This window comes from Lutra lutra, chromosome 14 (assembly GCF_902655055.1).
Source record: "Lutra lutra chromosome 14, mLutLut1.2, whole genome shotgun sequence".
Classification (NCBI taxonomy): Eukaryota; Metazoa; Chordata; class Mammalia; order Carnivora; family Mustelidae; genus Lutra; species Lutra lutra.
Genome location: NC_062291.1, coordinates 80,201,153 through 80,219,627, shown reverse-complemented (window position 1 = coordinate 80,219,627; position 18,475 = coordinate 80,201,153). Strand labels below are relative to the sequence as shown.

General features: G+C 42.6%; 1 protein-coding gene across 4 annotated transcripts; it reads right to left on the bottom strand.

Moving 5' to 3' along the window:
- Nucleotides 1-795: 795 nt before the first annotated feature.
- Nucleotides 796-18,388, bottom strand: LOC125084498 (ATPase PAAT-like). 4 transcript variants are annotated; one of them, XM_047701839.1, is made up of 7 exons: nucleotides 18,225-18,388; nucleotides 17,389-17,592; nucleotides 16,990-17,049; nucleotides 15,898-15,970; nucleotides 13,591-13,797; nucleotides 7,460-7,914; nucleotides 796-1,946 (listed from the first exon to the last, which is right to left on the bottom strand). In XM_047701839.1, the coding sequence occupies exons 1-7, from the start codon at nucleotides 18,386-18,388 to the stop codon at nucleotides 1,712-1,714; spliced, it is 1,398 nt and encodes a 465-aa protein (XP_047557795.1). In that variant the 3' UTR covers nucleotides 796-1,711. The 4 variants fall into 4 exon arrangements, with proteins under 4 accessions (XP_047557795.1, XP_047557798.1, XP_047557797.1 ...); XM_047701842.1 differs by lacking the exon at nucleotides 18,225-18,388 and adding an exon at nucleotides 17,854-17,983; XM_047701841.1 differs by lacking the exon at nucleotides 18,225-18,388 and adding an exon at nucleotides 17,841-17,973.
- Nucleotides 18,389-18,475: the final 87 nt, after the last annotated feature.

The window sequence follows — 18,475 nt, the reverse complement described above, 5'->3', positions numbered from 1 at the left end:
TGCTCTGCTGTGCCCGACGCAGGGCCTGGGACTGTCCTTATGAATGAGGACGTGGGGCTGTGAGGGAAGGAAGGGGCTGGGAAGAGGCGAAATCCGCTTTACCTTGAGAGAGGGGGCCGGGGAGGAAGAGCTGCTCCCCCTTTCAACAGCCTTGGATGTCCAACCTCAAGGGGAATGAATTCTAAATAAGAAGATCCCACCCCACAATTCCCACACGTGCACGAGGAACAGGAGAGATGCACGTGGAAGGCGAGTGGTCTTGGGTTCCAGACCCACCTTCCCCCACCCCTGACTTTACAGAATCGTTGGCAAAGCGGTTCAGTGTGAGCCCTGCTTCTTCGGGACAGTGAAGAGATGCCGGGTGGTTGACAAGGGGGTGAGGACAGTAGCTGTTAAGGTTTGAGAGGTTTCGATGAGGACAGATGTTTTCCTACTTTGTAAATTGTGAGGCTAACGTGAGCCCTGGGGCACTCTTCCGGGTGAGACACATTTCTCCTGAAGAACGAAGGAAATCTGATGCTTTTGTGATATATGCGGTGAATGTCCCTTAAGTTAGAAAAGACTAGAAAAGGTGAGATGCAAATCCTCGAGTGACTGTGGGTCACAGCCTGTTCCCTGGAGGGCAGTACTGCTGTGCTACGGAAACATGAACAGGGTATGGAAATGAGCCCTTATTGTAAAGAATAAATTCACCAAAACATTACATTAGTGTGAAATGCCCCACTTGCATAAAAATAAAGCATTTTAAGCAAAGATTCATTGAAAATATAGCATTTCCGTTACTTAAGACAAGTCGTTTCCAAAGCAGATACATTTATTTTTAAGTGCAAATACATCACTCTTGAACACATACACGACAGTTCTAATTTCCGAAAATGACATCTGCTGGAGAGAAGCACAATCCTCTCGATTCCCACGCCGAAATCTTTCCGTGCGCAAGCATAGTGCGTCTCAGTTTCAACATCCCAGAGGAGAGCTCTGGGAGGCACCCGCCTCCGCTCAGAAAAGGCAGAGTTCCTTATACTTTCTGTGTTTACTGAGCTAAAACAAGAGGCATTCTCCCATTTTACTTCAAACACTAGATCTAAGATAATCCCAACAAGGAATAGGCCAGGTCTGATTTTGACTTTCCAACTTCCTGCTACAGTGAATTGAGACACACAGGAGCAGCCACAGGAGGGTCCCCGTGTCTCTGCATGTCATCGACACTGCCATCTTACTCATTCTCTGAATTAAACACTACAAATATAGTGATCCGAGTGAGAGGATTTTAAGTATCCAATTTTCCATGAAAAATCAATTTGAAGAAAAGTTACCAAATACTTTAAGCATTTATCATACTCCTAAGACTACAATATAAACCCCTTTATAAATAAAAATGGACTTTATCAAACACGTTATACAATAGGGACTCACGAATGGCCTTAAAAACCTTTAACATTTTTAAACACTTAACCCAGAAATATACATAAATTTCTGTTAAGAGTAAACAATATTGCGAACAAAAATAACGGATGACCCGATCAGGTTAATCCTCGTGCACAGCCCTGGACAGACAGTAACAAGTACATTAAAATGAACACTGAGGTCGCTCGATGTGCGTAAGATGATGCACCCAAATGACACTAAATCCTTGCCTTGAACTCTGGGGGTTTAGGCTTTGCCATAAATACGTAATAAATATCTGTAGCACATCCTACGGGTTGAGCACTTATCTCTCTCCATTGGAAAGTCTTTCCCCAGAGTCACACTGCGTCAGGGCCTTCCCGGGGGGTGGGGAGGGGGGATTCTGCAGCAGGTCCATCAACACAGCCATCTTCCTGTCCACGTGCTCCTGGAGTTGACGAATTCGCTGATCGATGGAGTCCACAAGCTTCCTTTCCAGCAGTTCCATATTTTTAGTAAGAATCTTTTCCAAGTAGGAGCACACAGGTTGCTCTTCCGTCCTAAAAATAAATTAAAAAACCAGTGTAACAATTATCCCTGATAGCCTAACAGAAACAAGCGAACCATACGAAACGAGCCCCCAAAGTACGATGCGGAAATCTGTCTCCGCAACGCTGCCCTCTGGGTACGAGGGGTTTCCGGTGCTAAATCCATCTACAAGGGGCAATCACAGCCCTAATCGCCCAAAGCGTGCCACATCTCTGATTCTTTCCACATTTCAGCACACAAGTGAAATGAGGGCACGACGAGAGGGAATGTCCCCCCTTACAGAACAAGTCTCTACAAAGGGTCTTAGATTTTGAGCCCCAAATCAAAACTGATCTGCCTCAATGTTTCTTAAGGTCTCCACATATGTCTTCCAAGAACTTCCCCAAGCAACCCCACAATTTCAAGGTTTGTCTCTTGTCACCCGCACAACCTCACTAAGCACTGGAAGGTTCTCTTCTAACCTAATATGGAAACATAAAAACTAATGTAACTGGAATGGGCAGAGAGAAATAACAATACTTAGAAGGGGAGCCTGGTGGCTCAGGCTGTTAAGTGTCTGACCTCAGCTGGAGTCATGAGCTCAGGGTCCCTGCTCCAGAGGGGTGGTGCGTGGGGGAAGGGGGTCTGGCTCTCTCTGCCCCTCCCCCACGCATGCGGTCTCAAATGAATAAATAAATTCATAAACAACAGTAAAAGTCCAGTTTCTCAGGTTCACAACCAATGCACACCAGGGCAGTGAACCTCAGGCCGTGGTCCACAACACCCTGCGGACCCGTGACTTGTTCAGCTTCCACCAAGTAGCAAGCATTCTTACACGACGACCAAGATGATGTCTGAACCCTTCACCCCCAGATCCTCAGGAACATACGGTGACATTTCCCAGAGGCTACACGAGGTGTGATGTCACCGCTCGGGTGAGCAACAGAAGCTGTGGTCGAGCAAGAGTTCTTCTGTGTCTTAGACTGTCCGAGGGCAGTCAATTTAGGGTCTAAATATTGTCTTCAGCATGAGCCCCGTTTGTCCTCAGCACTTCTGCGCTCTCATCGGCTACTGATGCCACATGCTGGAGGGCAACACAGATGAGAACGCGAGCAGATGCTAACATCGATTCTACACGTCACCTAACACCATTCTGAGTTGTTCTTTAGAAAATACCTTTTTCATAAAAATTGTTACTAATATAATGGGTCTGTTATTTTTAAACAAATGAATCCTTTCATATACTCTGCATAAATAAAGCTTCTTCACAGTCCTCAATTACTCTTGAGAGTGCCGAGGCCAAAAAGTTTGAGAACCCCACTCTAGAATATATGAGCGGTTTTAAAAACCATTATTTTTTTCAAGGAACTCCAGCTTCACAGGAAGTTGTAAAGATACGAGAGTTCCCCCGTACCATTCCCCCAGTGGTCCCAATGGTTACATCTCACCCAACTCTGGAGAATACAAAAGCAGAAAACGGATGTTGGGACAGTGAGCGCGGGTGCCGTCCTCCCACAGGTACACACGTTCACGTGAACATCACAACTGAGATCACAACTATTCCTTCACTACAAACATCTCCCCATTGTCACAGCCACTCCCTAACGCCCTCCATTCCGAATGCCTGCAACCACCAATACAGTCTCCATCTCTACAACTCCATTTTGGGAACGTTACACAAATGCAATCTTGGTGTGTGACCTCCTGAGATTCTCTTGTCCCTCAGCATAGAATGTCCTCAGGAGCCATCCAAGTTGCTGTGTATGTCAATGGTCCGTTCCTCTTTACTGATTAGCATCCTGTGATATGGATATACCACAGTTTGTTTAACTGTTCATCTAGTTTAAGACATTCTGGTTGCTTCCAGTTTGGGACTGTTATGTAGACATAAAGCTGCATGAAGAACTGGGCATAGTTCCTTGTGTCAACATAAGTTCTCATTTCTCTGGGATAAATGCTTAGAAGTAGGATTGCTGGATCACACGGTTAATATTATGTTTAGTTTTCAAGAAACTGTCAACGTATTTTTAGGGTGGCTGTAGCATTCTATACTCCCCATCAGCAATGCAGAAGAAATCCAGTTTCTCCACATCTGCATCTGCTTTTGGTATTACCATTTAAAAAATTTTAGCCTTGGAATAACTGTGAAGTAGTACCTTGTGGTTTTAAAATGCATTTTCCTAGTAGCCACAAAGTCAATGATGGTCATCTTTTCACGTGTTACCCTTTCTATTAAAATGTCTGTTGCCCATCTTCTGATTGAATTTTTTTCTGAGTTCTCACAGGTATTTAAGTATAAGTCATTTGTTAAACTTGTAATTGCAAATATTTTCTCTCAGTCTGTAATCTGTATTTTAGTCCTCGTAGCAGAGTCTTTTACAGGCAGAAGTTTTATATTTGATAGAATCCAATATATCACCATTTCCATTACTGTGATTCTGGTGTCATCAAAGCACTTTTTCTAGTCTTAGGTCCCCACAATGTTTCCTACATATTACAGAAGATTTTTTTTTTTTAAGATTTTATTTATTTTACAGAGAGAGAGAGATCACAAGTAGGCATAGAGGCAGGCAGAGAGAGAGAGGGGGAAGTAGGCTCCCTGCTGAGTAGAGCTGGATGCCGAGCTTGATCCTGATGCAGGGCTTGATCCAGGACTCTGAGATCATGACCTGAGCCGAAGGCAGAGGCGTAACCCACTGAGCCACCCAGGCGCCCCAACATTTTACAAAAGTATTGTAGCTTTATGTTTTAAGTGCTTGATGCGTTTCGAGCTAATGATCCATTTCGAGGTATGTTTAGGTCACAGTTCTTTTTTTTTTTTTTTTTGCTCTTTGGATATCCCACTGCTGGAGCATAGCATGTGTTAAAAAAAAAAAAAAAAAAGACTACCCTTTCCCCACTGACTTGCTTTTGCACCATTGTCAAAAACCAGTTGGCCATACTTGTTTGGGGTTATTTCCATGTGCTCTATTCTGTTGATCTGTGTCTCTGTCCCTCTCCCAATACCATGGTCTTAAATACTGTAGCTATGTAATAGTATGTTTTGAAATGAAATAATGATTTCTCTCACTACTCTTCTTTTTCAAAATTGTTTCAGCTAGTCCTTTTTCTTTCCATTTCCACTTTATAGAATAATTTATAAAAGGTATTTTGAATTTTGGAGGGAATAGCATTAAACCTATGGATTAATTTTGGGAAAATAGTTACTATATTGAATCTTCAAATTAATGAATGGTATGTCTCTCCATTTATTCTGGCCTTCTCTGATTTCTTTCCTCATCATCTTGTAGATTTTCAGTCTATGGACCCTATCTATGTCTTGTTAAATTTTTATGTTTTTGTAATTTTTTTTATGGATCAACATATTTTACGTGTATTTTTATGTATCTTACTCTCTTTGGAGCAATCTAATTTTGTTTGCAGGGCATACTGGCTTCATAAAATGAGCTGAGAAGTCTTTCCTCCTCTTCTTTTCTGTGAAGTGTTTACAATTGGTGTTCTGTAAAGATTTGGTAGAATTCTCCAGTGGAATCGCTTGGGTCTAGATATTTATTTTATGCCAGCTTGCAAATTATGAATTCAGAACTGTTCATGGTTATAGGACTCTTTTTTGCTTATTTTATCTCAGCTGAATTTGGTATTGTGTGGCTTTTGAGGAATTCTTTTCTTCCAAATTGTTAAAGTTATGAGCATAAAGTTGTTTGCAATATTCCCTTTTTAAAATGGACTTAGGATGTGTAGGGACATCTCCAGTTATATTCCTTATATTGGTGAGTTGTGTCTTCTCTGTTCATCTTTGCCAGGCATGCTAGCCAATCTTACTAAAAGTTTATCAATTTCATTGAATTTCTTCACAGATGTTCTTTACTGTTCCCTTGTTTTTAATTTTGTTGATTTCCACTCTTCGTCATTTCCTTCTTTCTGCTTGATTTGGATTTATTTTGCTAGGCTTCTAAGTGACAAATTCAATTTCTTTTAATGGTTATATAGGACTATTTCATCTTTGTTGAGTTGTAGCTTTGCATTACTGAGCTCGCCCCTTTTCTAATGTATTAGTGCCATAAATACCTACTCAACACTTGTTTACTAGCTGCCTCCCACAGTTTGATCTACTGTATTTTCTTTCATTTTCAAGTATTTTTAATATTTCTATTGGGAATTCCTTTTTGAACCACAGATTTAGGAATGTGTTGTTGAGTTTCCAAGTGTCTGGAAATTTGTTGTTATTGTGTTTGTTACTGGTTTCTAGTTGGATTCATTTATGGTCACAGAATATACTTTGTGTGATCTCAGTGCTTGGTTAGGTTACTTTAAAACTTATCATCTATCCTTGTGACTCTTCCACTGGTACTTGAAAAACATGTGTATTCTGTTATTCTTGGTGGAGCCTTTTATAAATGTTAATTAGATCCTGATGGCTGGGATGGAATTGTTTAGTTCCAAACTAGTCATCTTCAGATGAAAACTCTAGGTTACAAGAGATTAAAACTGTGACAAAGTAGGTACACCAAAATGATGACCTGAGTCCTGAATTCTAGTCTAATAGATTATTTTGGAAAACTACCTGTATGTAAAGCATAGGGAACATACTAAATTCTTAACCATCTCTTATTCAAACAGGTGCTGTTAAAGCATGATATTATAAGATCAGGAGATAAGATCCTATATAGTATAAATAATTACGATCTTAATACAGTTTTGGTTATTCCAAAACTAGCCCAGGCCAAACATGATCTAAAAAGAAATTCTGTTATAATGACATGCTTGACATATGCGGCTGAAGAACATTACAAACATAAATAAAAACAATGTAAAGCCAGGGCGCCTGGGTGGTTCAGTATATTAAGCATCTGCCTTCAGCTCAGGTCATGGTCCAGGGTCCTGGGATCAAGCCCCACACTGGGCTCTGTGCTCAGCAGGGAGCCTGCTTCTCCATCTCCCTCTGCCACTCTCCCTGCTTGTGTTCCCTGTCAAATAAATAAAATCTTTCAAAACAAAACAAAAAATGTAAAGCTTATGAGTCCACAACTCCTCTCCACTCATAAAAATAACTTTCTACTCCAACATCTACCTGATGGTCATAAGTGGTCCACAAAATCCCTGGGAAGGGCCCAAAACCTTCACTTTTAGGTACCTCTTTCTTTTCTTTTTTTTTTTTTAAAGATTTTTATTTATTTATTTGACAGAGAGAGAGATCACAAGTAGATGGAGAGGCAGGCAGAGAGAGGGAAGCAGGCTCCCCGCTGAGCAGAGAGCCCGATGCGGGCCTCGATCCCAGGACCCTGAGATCATGACCTGAGCCGAAGGCAGCGGCTTAACCCACTGAGCCACCCAGGCGCCCTAGGTACCTCTTTCAAAGCAACCAATTCTATTCCACATAATGGTTATTCCCTATAAGTGAGTTCATGGTAAAATGTATAAACTCCTAAAATTATTTCTGAAAACAGATTTTTAGGCAGTATACATTGAGACAAGGCTGTTTCCCTTCAGTTGGTTCTCACACCTACCTAATCTAAAGCATGTTTGTCTCAAAATAAATACTTACGCAACACCAACGACGCCTTCCCCGGCCTTAGTGTTGCCTTCCTGCCACCTGGCGCTATGTCCCACGCGGAGATGGTTAACCTGACTACATAAATTCTGGAGAAAAGGCAGCAACTCAGAGTTAGGTATATTTGAGGCGTCACTTGCTTTCTTCGGCAGGAAAGAAGAAACTGCATTTCTGAGGTCATTCTCAAGAAGAGAATGGTTTGGCGGCACAACGTGATAGTCTTTGAGGTGTGTAGTGTTTCCTCCACCCGGTGGCTGTGGACTTTTATCGACGCAAGCGTTTAAGTCTTCCGTCAGGGTTCCAGACGTCAGTCCGGTTCTGAAAGGGAAAGGCGTGGAGGGGGACTTGTCGGAGGCTCCCGAAGCAGCTGAGGACTGCAGGTCCGCCACTCGTCTGTAGCCAGTATTTCCCAAAACCGCCTGAAGCTGCTCTCCCACGGGAACACAGTTCTAAGCAAGGGAAAGAAATACACGTTACTATCGGTAGTGGTGACGGCTAACTTTTGGGGTAACTACTGTGAGTCAGGCAAGGTGCCTTCTTTCTCTGATCCTCTGAACAGCCACACGAAGTAGGCTACAAGTACTACCAGATCTTAAGCTGAAGAGACCACAGCTGAGGTGAAACCAAGGCTAAAGGTAACCCGGCTATGGGGACGCAGCTTGTAAGTGGCAGAACTGGGACAGGAACACAGACCACCGAACTCCAGAGTCAAGGCTTTTAATGATTTCACTGCAATTTTCCCTAAAGGAAATATTAAATACTAGCATGCTTAGTAAAACTGCATTAGCATTAATTTCTCACTACAAAGGCCTCCTTGATTTATGGCAATAAAATATAATACTCACAACTGAGAACAATAATTGAGAATTTTCAGAAACACCATTCACCAACTTTCCACATATGGTAAACTACTCATTTTTACTTAGGCATATCTTTTGCAATAAGTTTTTCATGGAGGCTACACAGATAGTTAGACCCTTTAAAAGTAGATGTACTTTGGGTACATTTGTTGACACTTCCAATGACCAAAATGAGCTACCTTTTGGCTCTGTGTCTTTCAGAATTTCCAGGACAGTAAGAGTTCTCATGCAGTATTAGTCCCTGAGAAGATTCTGGTTTACCTTGAAGAGAAGGCTGTAATATCAGTCTGTTATGCTCTTCAGTTTTTCCACAGGAGAAAAGCAAAACAACCTCGAGCTTAACTGTTAACTAGGTGTATAAGGCTCTATCCTAAAATCAAAATAATGGAACTGTACTGTGGATTTTCTAAAAAACATTTGAAGTAATCTCTTCAGCCAGCGTGGGGCTCAAACTCATAACCCTGCAATCCACAGTCACCACTCCATGGACTGCACCAGCCAGGTCTCTAGAACCGCACTGCAGAACCCCAGCGAGATGTGTCATCCCACAGCTCCTGCTCTTCAGTAGTTTGTTCGAGGGGCACCTTGCTGTCAGTTAAACGTCTGACTCTCGATTCTGGCTCGGTCTTAATCTCGGGGTTGTGAGTTCAGGCCCCATGCTGGGCTCCAGGCTGGGTGTGGAGCCTACTTAAAAATAAATAAATACATAAATAATAGTTTGTAAGAGACAGATTGAAAAGTATTATTCAAGATTAGCTAAGGAAATGCAGTTCATACATTTATCTAGATATTTGAAAAAAATATTTCTGGACTGAGCTAAATCAACATGCACTCACTCAGTATTTGCCAGGAATCGACTCTGCTAAACAACTGTTTCAAGCACTGGAAAAAGAACATGGCAACGAACAACACAGATTAAAATTCTGACCTCATGCAGTCTAACATTCTAAGAGCATAGGGACAGACTGAAGAAATGAAGAAAGGATAGGAAAGAAGGAAGGAAGGAAAAAAATATCCCATAGATGGAGGTGTGATAAACTTTAGGGAAAAATAAAGCAGAAAAGGTGAATAATGAGGACAAAGGACATGTGTGTGCGTGTGTGTGTACGGGGGACTCTGTAATGTTAAGTCCCATAAGAAATCCTTACACTGAACTGCACTTTGGAGGAATGCTGTTTATGGGGAAGTTTATTTTGTTATTATTTTAAAAACATACTTTTTTTTTTTTAAGATTTTATTTATTTGTCAGAGACAGAGAATGCACAAGCAGGCAGAGTGGCAGGCAGAGGCAGAGAGAGAAGCACGCTCCCCGCTGAACAAGGAGCCCAGTGCGGGACTCAATCCCAGGACCCTGGGATCATGACCTGAGCCAAAGGCAGCAGCCCAACTGACTGAGCCACCCAGGCGTCCCTAAAAACATACTTAAAAAGATTTATTTATTTGCTTTAGAGAGAGAGTGTGTGTGTGTACACTCAAGAGCAGGAAGGGGGCAGACAGAGTAAGAATCTCAAGCGGATTCTCCACTAAGCATGGAGCCCAAAGAGGTGCTCGATCCCATGACCCTGAGATCAAGACTTGAGGTGAGACCAAGAGTTGGATGCTTAACTCACTGAGCCACCCAAGGCGCCCCTTCTTTATAGGGAAATTTCATCTTGTCAACTGATCTTGTTCCACCGAATGCAAGTTTTGAATAAACCTGAAATTATTCCTGACACATGATGGATTATGCATAAGTACATTTCCAAAATTTTGAATTAGACAACTCTCCTTTAGCTGAAAAGAGCTTTACTTAGTCATAATAGAAAACTCACTTCTCTATTATACCTCAAAGAAAAAAGGTATAACAGAAAACTAATAAACTAGGGGTGCCTGCGTGGCTCAGTGGGTTAAAGCCTCTGCCTTCAGCTCAGGTCATGGTCCCGGGATCCTGGGATCAAGCCCTGCATTGGGCTCTCTGCTCGGCAGGGAGCCTGCTATCCCCTCTCTCTCTCTGCCTGTCTCTCTGCCTACTTGTGATCTCTGTGAAGTAAATAAATAAAATCTTAAAAAAAAAAAAGAAAACTAATAAACATTAATAGTAGTGATATTTACATTGAGTCAATGTCAAAACTATGACCATTCATCAGGCAGAAAAATGTAATATAAAAACTCAAATGCAAAGGTATTTGCTATGCAAAATTTCCTTTTCTGACACATCTTAATATTCTGATTATAAGAAAAGACTGATTTTTAGTCATTTTTTTCTCAGAGCTCTTCAGGTGATTTTTTCCCTCTTTGTATGAAACATAAAATTATTCACAGGTAAGTCTATATGTCACTATAATAAGTGTACAAACCTCAGGTGCTTGTGGCTATTCTCCCCCAATTTTATACACGTTTGTCCAATTCTTGTTTTTACTTGTCTTGTTGTGTACTGTTTTGAAATCATATCAAATCCTTTTGCAAGTGAACAGCTAAATACATATTAAATAGTTTTAAAAACTTAGCCTTTGCCAAAATAATTTCACTGCTAAGAATTTACCCTAGGGGCACCTGGGTGGCTCAGTTGAAGCAACTGACTTCTGCTCTGGTCATTTTCCCAGAGCCCTGGGATCCAGTTGTACTGGGCTCCCTGCTCAGTGGGGAGTCTGCTTCTCCCAGCTCATGCTCTCTCTCTCTCATATAAAAATAAAATCTTAAAAAGAAGAATTTACCCTGAAGAGATATTTGAACCAGTGTCAAAAACAGATATTCAAAAATCTTCTACGTATTGCTACTAATACCACTGAAAAACATAAATATTCATAAATCAAGGACTAATTATGTACCATAACATCACTGAGATATATATTTATTGCTTAGGAAGAGGCTCATAATATCCTGTTAAATGAAAAACGTTACTGAGCAACAGATACATCATAAAAGCATTCAGATAAAATTATGCCCATATACTTACATATGAATATATAAAGAGCTATATGGTGTGTGTGTGTGTGTGTGTGTGTGTATACATACACACAGATTTCTGAAAAATTAAGTTTATTTCTTCATATATTGTAGGATTTATAAACGTATGAATTTTCTCTTACTGCTTATTATAAACACCTCAAACATGTAGCAGACCTTTAATAATCAGAAAAAAATAAAATTATGAAGCCATTTTTATTTTCAAGAGGAAAAAGTAACAATACAAATCCTGAACAACTTAATGTTTGAGAAAATGGGGCATATCCTTTCATTCAGATAATTTTAAGCATCAGCTCTATGTTCGGTACTTTGATACAGAATTCCTGCTCAGTTATCTCTCAAGTACTAGCGCAGAAACAAATCAAAGCCAGCAAATACAAAGGAACAAGGAATAACTTTAACATTTACTGTGATAAAACAGAAGTTTGTACTGTCAAATAAGACCTATATAACTCAGAGTATTAACCTTTCATAAAACTTTCAAGAAAACAAGTAATCCCAAGGTAGAGGTGAGGCACGGAAAGGTCTAGGACTTGGTACCCCAAAGTCCTCCCTTTCCCCTTCAGGACAGGCACAGTCCCAATTAATACAGGAAGGCTCTAAACAATGCGTGTGGTTAACCACTTCCATGAGTAGTTCTGGTCAGGAAATATCCCATTTTATGCTCAGATTATTGAAGGGTTCATGTGGCATTTTCCAAGAAGACATGCCGTAGACATCTAGAGACTCTGGTTTGTTAACAATAATTAACCCTAGACAATCAGGACACGCTCCATGAATAAGGACTCTCCCTCTATGAGGGAGATCTTTCATTAGCAATGTTTCAAAGGAGACTGAACAGGATCACCTTTCTTCCCCAGGGTGTCCCCCAAATTTCCTCACATGTAAGACTTAGAACTTATTGACTGTAAGCAAGTTACAACACAGTGTCTATGGCATGAACCCATGAGTGCTGGCTGGGACAGTTTATGTTTGTTTCTACATGCACAGAATTCTAAGAAGGATACATTCCAAACTGTTATAAGTAGTTACCTCTGGAGAACTGGATGACAGCTGGGAAAACTCAATATACTTCTGCACCGATTCGAATGCATGGCAAAGAAAACGTAGCATTTTAGGAATAAAACATTAAATTTTAAAGACGTATCCCCCCCCTCCAAAAAAAATCTACTGTCTTTTTCCCCCCCCAAAGTCAAGTTTTTGAAAGAGAGGAATTAGTCAGTGAACTAGTTATAGTTAATTCATTAATCTCTTCTTATTGCTTCCAAAATCTTGCTTTTGAAAATTTCTTCCTTTGTAAATCTTTTTTTTTTTTTATTTTTATTTACTTATTTGAAAGAGAGAGACAACAAGTAGGCAGAGAGGCAGGCAGAGACAGAAGGGGGAAGCAGGCTTCCCGCCGAGTGGAGAGCCTGATAACGGGACTCGATTCCAGGACCCCGGGATCATGACCCGAGCTGAAGGCAGAGGCTTAACCCACTAAGCCACTCAGGTGCCCCTCTTTTTAAAATCTTCAACCTGTTTCTTCACAGAATCTTTGCACTGAAAGAGGTATTCTCAAACCACAGCATGCTTTTATAAAGTTAAACCTAGCATACTTATTTAAAATACTGATCCCTGGATCCCAGTCAAAAATGTGGCCAGGATATCCATTTTGTAAAAACTGGAAAGGATTCTGATACAGGTGTTCTGTGGATCATACTTTAAAAACATCCTAAACTTTTTTTTTTTTTTAAAGATTTTATTTATCTGACAGAGAGAGACACACAGAGAGAGTGAGCACAAGTAGGGGGAGTGAGAGAGGGTGAGGCAGGCTTCCTGCTGAGCAGGGAGCCCGATGTGGGCCTTGATCCCATGACCCCGGGATCAAGACCTGAGCCGAAGGCAGACGCCTAATGATGGAGTCACCCAGACGCCCTAAACTCTTTTAAACAGCTCAAGCCTCACAAATTTGACAAATTCTTCCATTCTTCCCAATATTCCTTTTCACAACCATCTTCTAATTTTCTCTTTATCTCTAAGCTTCTTGAGAAAAGCCTTCTAAAATGCTCAAAACAGTGCTTTATTCACTGAGAAGGTACTTAATAAGTATCTGATGAATGAACGAATGAGTAAATTCACAGAAAATTGTGAGGATTGTAGCAAGATATTTTGTAGAAGAGAAAGTCTACAAAATGCTATTTTACAAGAGCAAATAAAGGTAAAACAGTCAAATCAACAGTAAAAGTTCAAAGAAAAAACTTAAGTCAATACATGTCCTTAGAAAAAGCTGTCATTTAAATCATTAATGGTACCTGGACGGAATCCATGTCCACCTACCTGCTGCTGAAATTTAACCATATTCATCAACTGCTGAGCACCAGGTGACAACTTGGACCCCATGGCCTCCATGAGAGTTTGGACCCTCTGCAGGTCTATCCTTGATCCTAGAGCAGGAGAGCTTGTTGAAGAATTTGCTGAAACCCGCCTCAACTGTACCACAATTTTACTGATGAACACACGCTGCTTTTCACCAAAGGAGAGCAACTATCGTAAAGCAAGAGTTCCAGAAAATAATGATATTAAAAACCATCAGCATTTATAGTCACTTCTTGTTATTGCTTAAGATTGAAGCATTTGAGAATAAAAAAATTAAATACATTTTCATTTTTAACTTTTCTCTAGCATAGTCATGGTCAGAAAAAAAATCCAAGTTATCATGAGGCTCAGAAGTATTTAAATAAAAAAGTCCTTTTAAACTAACAAACTACACATAAAATAGCAAATGGGGGTAAGGAACATAAAATAACATTTACTCACTTAGTTTAAGAAACTGAAAATAAACTGTATCAATCTGAGACCTTAACATACTGCAAGTTGCAGTGTAAATATAAATACTTAATGAAAATAAGGCTGTGGAGAACCCACGCTAAGTGTTTAGTGAAATATTAATTATCAGTCATTTAGAAGTTAAAACTGTAAAGGAATGTCAAAATGATCTTATATAGCTTGACTGTTTACTTATTTCAAAAAATGAGTTCAAGAGTGATTTTCTAATTTGTCAAAGGACACCAAGAAGGAAAGGTGGAGCTTTGAACCAAGTTCTTCCAGCTTTGACCCCAGTCGTTTTCCCAATACTTTATGCTGCTTTATTTTGTCCATGTTTCTGAACCAAAAGACACTTCCCGTGTGACATGGACAACAAATTAGCAAAGTGGAAAGGGACCAGGATTTAGAATCAGACAGACCTGCATACAATGATGACTCTGCAATGTACGGCCCGTGTGACGTTGGGCAAATGCCAAAACTTGAGTGAGGAGCAAAATGAGGGAGAGTGAGAACCGTGTTTCACATGGCTGTTCTGAAGACTACCTGCTAAAATTTACAGTACTGACAACTGACTAAGGGCTCAAAAATATGCAGCAGTAGCTCTTATTTTTATTTTAACTTTCTCATAGTCTTGCTCCAGAAGTCTTCATAAGATCCCCCTGAATGAAACAAGACTTGGCGCTCCCATGTACTTCCACAGAATCGTTACAACACATTCACCTTCACAGACACATAATCCCGTATATCACACAGAGACACAGGTGGATACAGATCCATGGCCTAAAAACTCTGCGTGGCACCAAACGGGACTGTCATCAACAATAAAGTAATCATTTCACTAAATTTATACATCTACATGCCAATCTCCTATGATCCCTTTCCTGCTTTTTAATTCCCAAGCATTTCTACTAAATATAGCACATACTGAATCTACATGTTCTCTGCCTTGCTCCCTAAAATATTAGCAATGTGAGGGCTCTGCTCCAATTTATTTTATTACTGCTAATTCCTAAATGCTTAGGGGAGCAAATGGAACTCTAATATTTGTTGAATGAATGAATCACTTCATTTAAATGACTTTAGATACTACTAGCATTCACTACCTAAAACAACATCAGTTCTGTGAACTTCTCTAAGTTAATAACAAGCTCAGAGATAAAATATTTAGAGATGAAAATAATGCAAGGATTTATTGTCTTCAGCCTCCTAAAATAACCCTTAAGGTAGGTCCAAATAGGTGAAGAAACTTGCTCAAGGCTTTCCTGCTAGTTAGGAACAAAGCGCACTTAAATCAGGGCTTACAATGTTCAGTTCGGGATTCTTTCCCTAGATTCTGATGACACCATTAAAGTTCACTTTAATAGTAAGAATTAATTAATTAGTTAATTAATATTTAACAACAGTTTTCACGCTGAGGACACCATTCCCAAGTCCTTTAATTATGTGGTGCCTTTGCCTGAAACTTCTCTGTGTTCTTTTTGGGGTATTTTGGGACAAAACCTGCTTGTGGTTTTCACCTAAGTTTTATATAAAAATAAACAGGCTTTAATCTCAGTTTTCAAGGCTTAAAAGTATAGTACTACTCTAAGAACAACAGTAATACGTCATGGCATTGCCATAGCTAGTAAATGTTCAAATTTTAAAAGGAGAATGTTGACAATTTTTTAGAGAATTTCTTCTTACATGTTTACTAAATATTTCTCAGCTAAAACCAGGGACCATGTGGGACATATCGCATTACAACCATCAGAAAATAAGTTTGTGTAGTACAAAAACAACTGTAGTTTTCAAATTAGTTATAATTCAATGATTACTTACCTTTATTTTACAAGCATGTGTGGAGGACTCCAATTTTAGGTATTTTTTGTACAAAATAATCTTTTCATCTTCACTGAAAATAAAAAAAAATAATTTCTTAAAACTTCCAGATACTATCACTTTTAATAGTTACATTTAAAAATGAAGGCAAGGACAATCCATAAATCCTGACACTCAGTTTTCCTGGGGAGGCATAAAGAACTGTGGCTTCATATTGAATTGCACTGGGTAAAAAGTCTACATCTGTCACTTACTACCAATATAAGATGGTTCAGTTTGGTAACAAATGTATAATCATGTAGCACAGAGCATATTTTTTTTAAATTTTTTTTAAGATTTTATTTATTTATTTGACAGACAGAGATCACAAGTAGGCAGAGAGGCAGGCAGAGAGAGAGACAGGGAAGCAGGCTCCCCGCTGAGCAGAGAGCCCCGATGCGGGGCTTGATCCCAGGACCTGAGATCATGACCTGAGCTGAAGGCAGAGGCTTTAACCCACTGAGCCACCCAGGCGCCCCACACAGAGCATATTTTAAGATTTATTTATCCGAGAGAAAGAAAGAGAAAAAATGAACGCAGGTGTGATAGGGAGGGGCAGAGGAAGAATCTTAAGCTGACTCCAGGCTGAGCGCAGAGCCCGATGAGGGGCTGGATCTCCTCACCCTGAGATCTGACCTGAGCTAAAACCAAGAGCCGGTGGGTCAATGGACTGTGGCACTCAGGCGCCCCCGCAGAGCACATTTTAAAGCTCAACAAACCTATCCATTATTTCCAACATACATGGTATATAAAAGTTCATATTTTGGGCTCTATTAAAGAAAGACTAGGACAGAACCTTAAGAATTCAGGGGAAAAAAGTCCGGGGTGGCTGGTTGGCGCCGTCAGTTAAGTGTTGGGCTCCTGATTTCTGCTCAAGTCATGATCTCAGGGTGGTGAGAAGCAGCTGTTTGGGCCCCACACAACCTGCTTAAGATTCTCTCTTCCTCTGCCACTGCCCCCCACCCCCCAAAAGAAGAATTCAGAAAAAACAAAAAACAAAAAAACAACCCCCCCCCCCAAACCACCACCAACAAAAGCCCGGAAATATAATACCAGGTGAGCAGTGCTGGTCCGGCACAGTCTGGGGATCCTGCATTATTCCTAACGGGCTTCCTACGAGAAAATGTGTTCAAAGTTCCAGACTGACTGAATAATTAATTTTTGGAAAACAGACTCCTCTGCGTTAAGAAGACAAATAAGAAACGTTTCTCAGAACATCAGCTCTCATCAAAGTCTTCCACCAACTGGTCGGCTCCACGCAGTCCCCTGCCGCAATCAGCTGGCAACCCGCCCACTGACCACCGCGGAAGAGCGGACCTGGACGCTCTCCAAGAGCCCTCACACGGGAAACTCCCGCCGCTCCGGCACGGCGGCAGCTTCTCTCGGCCGGCGCCAGGCCGTCCACACACGGCACAGAAGCGCGGAGAGCCCCGCCCCGCCCCGCTCACAGACCTGTCACCCGGCTCGCCGCCGACGGCCTCGCCCCGGCTGGTGCCGCAGTACTCCCCTCCCAGGTACACCTCCATGTTCCTGGCCGAACTCAGAAGGCCGACAGACACGATCTCCTCAGCCCCGCCGGGCTCGCAGCTCAGCTGAAGGAAGCAGGGCTTCTCGCCCGGGCCGCCCGGGCCGCTCTTCAAAACCACCAGATCGTGGCTGAAAGGAAAACCGTCCCGCGCGCTCCTCAGTCTGCGCGTCCGAACCCCGCTCGCGACCCTCTGGCCTCCTGACCCACTTCGTCTACACGGAGGGCCCCGCGCCTTCCCAAGCACCGACCGACGCTCGGCACGGATTCCCGAGGAAACGCGCCCTCCGCACAGCGGGCCTTCGCCGCCCACTGCGTCCTCGATCGCCGCCGCCACGCCCCGCACTCCCTTCTCCCGACGGAGAACGTCCCCGGGCACCTGCGGTGCGCACCACAGCGGGACGCGGGAGACCCCGAGAGGCACCGCCTATCTTCTCCCTCAGGAAGCTGACGGGGACTCTCGACAGCCACACGCGCTCGCGCCGACGCGGGTGGACGCGAGGCCTCGGCCGGTGCGTTTGCGCGGGGGAGGGGGCGGCGGGGGCCGGTTCCGACCCCGCGGAGGTGTGGGTCCCGGGCCGCCGGCTCCGCGCCCGGCACTCACGCCCCCGGCCCCCGCTCCCCGCCCACACCGGCCGCCAGCTCCGCTCCCGGATCCCGGGCCCACACCCGCTCCCCGCACGGCCCGCGCCTGCCCTCCCGGCCCCCCGAGGAGCGCGACCGTCCCGCAGCGGCGGCCCCAGTCCCCGCCGGCCCGGCGCACCCCGCGGCAGGCGGCGTCAGCGGTTCCTCCCAGTCCAAGTCCCGGGCGCCGAGGTCAGCCCGGGTGAGACGGAGGCTGTGGGCCAGGACTCCGCGGGCCGCATCCCAGGAAGAGGCCAGCATCGGGCGGCGGGTCAATCCCGCGTCCTCCGCCCGGGTCTCCATTCTGCCGCCGCCAGCCCAGGCCCAGTCCGGAACCTCTCTTCCGGGGCTTGCGTTTCCGCCAGGACAGAGGGGAGGCGAAGAAAGACA